At 43.9% G+C, this 9,329-nt stretch overlaps 1 protein-coding gene across 1 annotated transcript in view; it reads right to left on the bottom strand.

Moving 5' to 3' along the window:
* Positions 1-3,222, bottom strand: part of serinc4 (serine incorporator 4) — a 19,216-nt gene extending 15,994 nt beyond the window's left edge. The window contains exon 1 of the mRNA XM_042062601.1: positions 2,700-3,222. Within this exon, the coding sequence (XP_041918535.1) occupies positions 2,700-2,768 (69 nt within the window). The 5' untranslated portion in view covers positions 2,769-3,222. The remainder of the gene's footprint in view (positions 1-2,699) is intronic.
* Positions 3,223-9,329: the final 6,107 nt, after the last annotated feature.

Below are 9,329 nucleotides of genomic sequence, written 5' to 3'. Positions count from 1 at the left end.
CTAAAGGCCATTCTCCTGATGAGTTGACATTTCCACCGATTACTGGTGGAAGCCCTTCTCTCTCTCTCTCTCTCTCTCTCTCTCTCTATCCCTGTCTCTCTTTTTCCCCCATCCTTGAAGTATGGTTTGGGATATTTGGAGGGAGAGGGCTTCAGTGACAGCCCAGCGATTCATCTGTTGGTCAGTTATGGCATGAGAAATAATTCCCCACATGATCATATCACAACCAGCTGGACTGGTCTTGATTTGATGACTGTCTCAGGGGCTAGTGAGCTCTATCAGGGGACTACTTAAGGAGTCACTGTGGATCAGATGCACAGGAACACATCTGGTTTGACATGTTTCGCCATGTGACCACTACAAAGCTGCTCATGTTGATGGCACAAATTTAGGGCAAAGAGGACCTTTTTATTATTCACTCAGTCATTTAGTATCAGTCTATGGCTAGACAATAATCCAAAAATACAATCACCAAGAAAATGACCAATACTATCATCTCAATGTTCGCAACAGTGTGTGTGTGTGTGTGCGTGTGTGTGTCTCAAAAATGAAGTGTTAGGTTGTGATTATATGTTTTTCATAAGCAAAAAACCTTGAGAAAGGCTGTTTGCTGAAACGTCAGTCTGAAATAATAAATAATATACGAAGAGATGTGAGAGTGTGGCAGCTCTGTCCATATTTTCATAAGTAGACATTGCCATGGTACATATTCCATTGTACTTTCGCATTTACCGGTATATGTTTTAAACAGATACGCTTTAGTGTGGCACTAAAGCAAATCAAACTGTGTTCTACAAGATAAATGGTAAAGAATCAATGTTTCTTGTCTTGATAACCTGCATTCTCAATGCTAATGGCTGGTTTCACCAAATAAATGATGAAATGACTGAGAAACGCTTAAAGAGTCATTGCGAATTTAAGGAATATACCTCTAATTATCAATTCATATTGTTGTCAGTCCTCACCAGAGCACAATGTAACTGATATTCTTACATACCAAATTCAGTGTAAATATTGTCCAGCGAATAAGTTTGCAGACAAAATATGCATTGACATATTTGCATAATCTGGCATATTTTTCCCAATGACTGTTTTTTCTTTTTCTGTTGAATGTACTGTATAAGAGGTGTGCATCTCACACACTCAAGAAAAAAAAGATCACCTGTTTAGATCTCTCTCGTATATGAAATGTCCTTCTAGTGGGATAGCAGCGCTTTAGGAAGATCATGGCTGATTGCATCATATTTCCCGCCCTAGACTTGGTCACAATGGGCTGATTCATTCATGATTTTGTGCTTTTTTCCAATCAGTCAGTCAGTGTGAGGACCATCTGACCTGTTTACAACCATCACTGCTGTGTCTTCCCAGAAAGAAATTCAAATTCAAAGATTTGGTTGATTTAAAGCACACAAACCAAACTTGGACTGCCTAGTGAGGCCTCCCCACCTCTTACGTAACCGTGAACTGCTGGACTTTTTAAGAATTGGGTAGGGTACTTCATATCATTCACATCAAACCCCATAGTCTTAAACCTTTAAATGTCTTCATACACTTACAATGCCTAAAATGCTTCTCTGATTCACTAAACTGATACTTTGAAAATATGTTCATCTTCATCAACTTCATCAATCATGTCAGGTAGTCTGGCATTGTCCATCTGGCTAACGAGCCAGCGTGGATTAGATTGTTAAGTAACAGCCCACATTGTTGGGGTCCCCATGGCAACTGGCTTGCTTTGTGGTGTCGTAACATCGGCGCCGAGTTCTTGAATGCCTTGTTTCCCCAACTGTTGTACCACACTTGCACTAATGTGACACCAGTGAACCACTACTAAACCATGCAGGTTTAGGAAACATCTAACAGAGCCATGTGTCTGGTCAATGAGATATTATTGGCATCTAAAAGGCATGAATTGATTGAGGACATTGTTCGGACACAAAAAATAGCTTGAGATGGATCTTAATATTTAATCATCTCTCTGAGTATCAAAGGACATATTCACAATTATTCGCCCTCCCTGACACACACACACACACACACACACACACACACACACACACACACACACACACACACACACACACACACATTTTGCATAATATAATTATAATTGTAGCCTTCCAGTGTTTCTAAAAACTATTTTCTGAACTGAATTATTAAAAAAACATGTGACATGCATGCCTGACAGAGAGAGAGAGAGAGAGAGAGAGAGAGAAAGAGAGAGAAAGAGAGAGAGAGACCACACACTCCTTTCACTCCTCTCATTAGTAGAGTACTCTGAAGCCCATTCTTTTTCACACTGTCACAATGGCCATGTCAGTTTGAAAGAGATGGAGAAAGAGAGACAAAAATGAGAGAGAGAGAGAGAGAGAGAGAGAGAGAGAGAGAGAGAGATGAGTCTGTGGGAATTCACAGTACACCCTACATGCCAGAAACAATACAGTAAGAATTAAATTAAATAAAAGTCTACAACAGAGTAGTAACTGGAGGACTACTCAAAAACATTGTTCTAACAAACTATTTCTTGACACCCTAAACTGCCCAAACTCTCCCTTTCATGATTCAACTTGTCCTCAACTTTCAACCCACACCCACAACCAACCTGTTGACAGCTGCACTCTTTGACACTTCATCTCCCAACCACCCACCTGTGAAAACCAACACACGTTTGACAGCCTATTAAAGCACTTCTTTCTCACCTGGTAGGCCACCATGTTGAGGAAGTAGCTATACACCCCATTGGGGTGCACTGCCTGGGCCGTCGACATGGCAATCCCTCACAATCTCCTGTAAAACCCCGGCATTAATCCTGAGAGTCCCTGACTAGCGGGTGCCCACGCAATGTAGTCTCTAGCATGACAAACATGGGTCCATATCGCAGATAATTGTAGATAAAGTCATGTAGTTCAAGCAGGCGGGTATTTCCTCAGCATGTGAGAAAAAGAAAAAGTTGACAAAAAATTGATTTACGTCCCCCTTTCAAAATGGTGTTGTCCAGTCAGTATCAACAGGTATTTTCCGCAGGTGAAATTCTTTCTGTCCAGGACCCCCAGGCAGCTACGACACTCACATTACTCCCCATGGAGCGACGACACACACACACACAACAGACGTATTCCCATCCTGCGAGCACACTAACAGCCCGTGGCGCAATCCAAATCTGCTGGGATAGTGTGTGTGTGTGTGCATTTGTGTGTGTCTGTGTGTGTGTGTGTGTGTGTGTGTGTCTGTCTGAATGAGAGAGAATGCGAGAGTGCATGCTCAGGAGGCTAACCTTACCCCCCCCTTCCTATACTTCCCCTCCCTCAGCTATCCTCTCTTTCCCCCAGAAAGATTAGCCCATCAGAGAGGGAGGAGGGATGCAGTGAAAGAGAGAGATAGAGAGAGAGAGAGATTGGACAGAGAGAGAGAGAGAGAGAGTGGAGGAGAGGAGAGGAGGAATGTGCCATGTGTTCACCCATCTGTCCCTCCCCTCCCCCCGGCTCCTCTGCTCACTCGCCCAGAGCCACGAGCAGGGCCGGCCTTCACCCGCACCCGCCGTCCAATAGGATTGGCCAACAGGCCTTCACCCGTACCCTCCGTCCAATAGGATTGGCCAACAGGCCTAATCGCTTTAGTACAAATAATGGAATTAGGTGCAATGTGGCCATTTTTCCTCGTGTATTCATGGTGAAAGGAACCCCCTCCCCCCACCGCCACACACACACACAAACACACACACACACACACACACACACACACATGTCATCCTTCGCATACACTCAGCCCTTTGCTGTTCAACATCTTTTCCCGCTGTTCCTCAGCGCTTCCTGCGTCAGGGCAGTTTGGCATGGAAAGAGGACACGTGTAATCCGCCGGTTACCGACGCCAGCCATAACCCAGAAACAGACCAGCCAACGGCAACAAGTATTCAGGCTAAGACGACAAGCCCGCTGGCACATCTGCAGACGCAGGGGCCAACAACCCCATCTACAGAACCTAAGCCCACACACACAACATTAGTCATATTGGCCTGTGTCTCAAAGCCCTTGTCTGAGGTCCTTTAAGTTTAGGAGAGCCCGTTTCTAACATCTACTCATTCACTATATGGCACACATTATAGTTAGTGAACAACTATATGGTGGTGGTCATTCATTATAAAGTGCATGCATGTGGTGAATTAGTAGGTATTGGAGCACAGGGCAAGCCTTGATAAAAACACTAAACAGGCGACATGGCCAATTCCAAGATATTACATGGCCTATACAAGGTCTTCATTAGATATTCTTACATTAAAACCACATTACAGAGATGCATTTCATTTTATATGCATACCTGTGCTTGATATTTTACAGTCTTGCCAACAAAGGTTGCTTGGAATAAATAGTGCCGCTTCAGTTAAATGTAAAACAATGAATGGCATTTAACCTGTTCAGACGGAGAGCCAAAGATGGAGTTTAAGAATTAGACCAGAGCAAGTTAACATGGCCGTGAGGTCTCTGAGCCTTGGCAATAGGATGTGGGTCAGTGAGTGAGTGAGTGGTGCTGGTCAGTGGGATTACTGAGGGGTTGGCGAACGTGCGCCTCTCAGTCTAAGTGACCTTCAGGCCGTCTGACCCACTAATCCAGACGTCAGGAGCTGCACTCAACAGACTACAGTCTTGGCTCAACGAGGGATATACGCTACATTCAAACAGGCCAAAATGCATGAGCACTTATACAGTACATGGTGATCCACACACTAGCACCCACCCATTAGCACACACACACACACACACACATTCACACACACTAACAAGCTAGATGTACAGATAAGACAGAGCCCACATACACATATAGGAGCACACTGACACATACTAGTACTCAAATATACACGATATACACGGAATACTGCAGCAACCCAAATATCAGACAGGAACTGAAAATACCACACTGGGCTTCCTATAGCTGACAAACATGACCCATAAAGATGTCACATAGTCGTCACACAAACATGATCCATATTAATCATCATCTCCTCTAATCTTCTGCATCCACATTCCAATGGCGAAACCTCCCAGAGCATATACTTTTCACCAGTAAATCCTATACCACACAAGGTCATGGCTTACAGCAGAGAGGCCATCGAAAGAAGTGCAGTGGTACTGAATAATAATATAATTAATTAGTTATCGACTCATATGCACAATTACTCCAATAATGGTATACAATCACAGCTGAAGTTAAAGGTTTACTACGCAGTTTCAAGTATTTTTAATGACTCTAGAGCTCCCCCTAGAGTCATGATATTTTACTGTGTCGTTGTAAATAGCGTATTTCTCATGGCTTGTTCCCCCTGTGCACAATGAAAATGTTTTTGTTATGGAGGCGAAGGACTAACAGGCAATAACCATCTCCAAAGAGCTATATCTACTAACAAAGTAATGTTTCACAATTCTCGCAAGATGTCTTCTGGTCGACAATTCTTGAAGTTGCATTGCTGGTTCTCTCATTAGCCACTTGCTACGGCTATGCTGCATGGCTATGCTAGGTAAACGATTCCCCTATTACAAGTTTGTTTACCATAACATTGGCTTCGTAGAGATTATATTAAAGGTACCGTTAACAGTTTTTTGACCTTAAAAAAGCACTATGCAACAATTTTAGCAAAAAACGAACATGAACTTTCTGTTTCCGGTCCGAGGAAATCTGGATGTGACTCAGCGGAAGTATCCAATCGCGCCTCGAAAATCTAGTCAGATTGTAGTTTCGAAGAAGACTGCAAAACGGACACCGACTTGGCTTTGTTGCTGTGGAAATTGTAAGTAGCCTACCCTTGGGTGAACTTCGTTTTTGTAATGTGGTTTGATAGTCTCTTGAACAATGTGTTTTATTGTGAGTGTATGTATGTGTTTAGCTTGGTTTCTTGATGGCTAGCTCGCTAGCTAGTGGGGATTTAGCATAACAGTCACTTGCTACCGAAGCTGCAGGGGGAGCTGTGTCGTGAAAAATGCGAGCCAAAATCCATCGAAAACCCAGAAACAGTGAAGGAATAACCAGACCTGCATAGTGCTTCTTTAACATAACGTTTCCAAAATGATTTTGATGGCATACATAACCTCATAACATTATGAACAGCACATTGTCTGCGTGGCCCTCAGTAGGCGATTACCGACCTAGCAACTTTCTGGTTTCGGGTAGGAACCTGCACCCCCCCCCCCCCTCCCCCATTTGATATCGAAATTCAAAAGAGCTGCTATGCTACAGGAATTCGGAGAACTTTTTCTACAGACAGCTGTCGGTGCATTCCCTCTATATTATATTGGAGTTTTGTTCATACTTTGTTTCAAAAGATGCATATTTTGTTTGTTTATTATTGTGCTTCTAATACAATGGCTGTAACCCTATTACGTCAACCCATTCTTGCACTGATATAGTTTTTCTATAGTTTGTTTTATATTATCTTGTCTACTCTCTTATATGTCCATATTTATTTATTTTATGCTGGTCTCTAGACTTTACTCTTGCACTGTTGGACTTACTCATTTGCACCATCATGACACTCACTCTTACAGAGCACCTTCCCTTACTATGCACAGAGAATCGCAGGCTCAGTCCCTGACTCAGTCATTGCAAGCGCCTCATGCTTAATCACCACTAAGCACACTATGTGGATACTGTTTTAGACTTGATTTAGATTTAGTGTTATTTAGTATAATTTGTATTTTAGTATATTCTTTATCTTCTACTGTCCTTATGAAAATCTTGCATAGTGTACCTTTAATACATTAAATGCCTAATATGCATTTTTGCTGTGAATTTTAGTTGACTTACCACTGTGATTTAATTTTGTGGGTAAGATACAATTTTAGTGTTTACCAGTATCCAAGTGTATTATTGTTTGCCTGCTTCAGAAAATGTAAAATAATGTTGAGAAACACCAACTTTGCTCAAGAAGATAGAAACTATTATGATTTACAACAGAAACATATTGCACAGTTACAGTTAATAAGTGAAAGTACAAAATTAAGATCTACACTAAAGTGAGACGTGAAAATCGTCCACAGTTTGCTTGTTTTGCATGTATATAGAAGGTAAATGTAGTCTGATTTTTTCACTTAACAAAAATCTTTGATGGACAACCAATGCCAGAGCTCGATGGTGTTTTATGCCCCCAACGCTGTCTTCCAGGCAGCGCTGCCACCGTCGACTTAAAGGCACCTTATCCTAAACCTAACCCTAACCTTAACCCATGCCTAACCATAGCGCCTTCCAGGCAGCACTGCCTTGAAGACAACGTTGGGGGCAAAAAACACCAAAAAACCAATCCCAGACAGGCGTTCTAGAAGAATGCCTGGACTCAGACAGTCAATCATGGGGACTAATCCTCATTGACCTCTCCATTCGGTCAGGGGTGCGCACACCACTGACCCTAAAAGAGGCTTTCAGATGCTAATGAAATCAGAAGACTGAAAGTGACCTAGACTGAAAGTGATCTCATTTCATTATGAAACCATAGACCTTTAACAATAAAGAATCCAGCTGCTAATTTGGATCGGACTATTTAGTTTCCTACGGTAACTGTCAGGAGAATGTCATAATTAGTTAAGAGCATATTCTTCACATTGGCAAGCAGGCGCGTCAGCAGGTGTAGGGCCGTACGCACAGTGCGTATCATCAGGCTACTCAACAACGGGAGGGAATTTTTGTCTTGTGTGTGTGTAATCACACCTATGATTCACACCAAGTTGGCCTACCATAACTTCAAAAACTCTCCAAAGTATCCTATTAACTGCATGACAGCAGGCTATTTACAATTTTCTGTAAAGTAAAGTTTGTAAACATGTTATCAAAATCAACTTAATGCAGAACTATGTGCACGCACACCTTTTGTTTGCGCAGAAGAGAGAATAACAATGCATGCACACAACAATTACAGAAATTGTAGGCTAGGCTACTTGTTGCTTTCTTTTACTATCTATAGTGCCCAGTGATATCCCATGGGCACATCAGCATTCCCATTCAGCTCTAAAGTTGACCAAAATAGTGATTTGTCCATAAAAAATGCCAATTTCATTCCCTTTTTGGAAGGACAGAATGAAATGTAAACCATTTTTTTTTCTTTTTCTTGCAATAGTATGCCACATAGTTCCCAACGTACAAGTGTGAGATGCAACTTTTCTCCTTTACTGTCATGAGCCCTCTCACTCCACCGGGTTACCACCTTAATTGGTTTCCATTATCTTCCACTCTGCTCACCACTCTCTCTACTCAGCCTAACTAGCTCCACCTGTCCCTGCTCTGCTCTGCTCTAATTACTCTGCCAGCTGCGCTGCATTACCCACTAACCTCTCCCAGTATTTAAAGCCCTGTCTTTCAGCTCTCCTTTGTCAGATCGTCTGCAAAGCTCACACCCGGAACCTGTTTGCTCGCGCTTCTGGCTCACTCTTGTTTTGTGACCCCGGACCTGCCTGAATCTTGGATACTCTTCTGCCCCAGAAAACCAGACCTGCTTTCTGCCTTGCTACTACGAATTTGGATTTCCCTTGAACTGTACTTCTGCCTTGTTTCATCCGCCCTGTTGTGCCTGTGTTCCCCCCCCAGGACTTCCGGACCACCCACCACCGGCGTCATAGGACGCATCGCTGCCACTGGGTGGGACACAGACACAGCACATTGGACGGAACCCCTGTATCCCTGTTATTCCCAGTAACCCCTGGAGCCTTCACTCACTCCCTACTTCCCTTTTCCCTTAAGTTTAATAAACTTTCTGGTGTGACGCAATTGTGGTCCTCTGGTCGTCTGTCTGAACCGTGACAGTACGATCTGACCATCATGGACTCAGCGCACACTTCCCCCGACATGGAAACCGACGAACCTGAGCAACCCACCGCCATGCAACGCCTGGAACACACTGAGAGAGGGCTAGCCCGCATGAGCGGCGACATCACCTCCCTGCTTCAGGTCGGCCACCAACAGCATCAGCAGTTCCAGCAGCACCAGCAGCAACTCGCCATGATCATCCAACTCCTCCCCAACCTTACCCCAGCCACTCCGCCCACCGGCCCAGTTCCAGGCAGTCTGCCCACCAGCCCTGCCCCTGAGTTACCTGCCCCGGTCATTGCAGCCGCTGCTCCGGAACCCAAGATTGGAGACCCCGAGCGGTTCAACGGCGATTCAACCCAGGTCCGGCCATTCCTGACTAGCTGCCGACTTCAGTTCTCCTTGCAGCCAAGGACCTTCGCCACGGAAGGGGCTAAAGTTGGGTATGCCATCACTCACCTGACGGGCCGAGCTCGACTCTGGGGAACAGCAGAGTTCGAACGTCAAACCCCCGCATGTGCAACCTTCAACCTGTTTGCTGAGGAGAT

Source organism: Alosa sapidissima, chromosome 14, assembly GCF_018492685.1.
Source record: "Alosa sapidissima isolate fAloSap1 chromosome 14, fAloSap1.pri, whole genome shotgun sequence".
NCBI classification, from domain to species: Eukaryota; Metazoa; Chordata; class Actinopteri; order Clupeiformes; family Clupeidae; genus Alosa; species Alosa sapidissima.
Note: the sequence above shows the minus strand (reverse complement) of the source record. Positions and strands in the feature narration are given on the sequence as shown.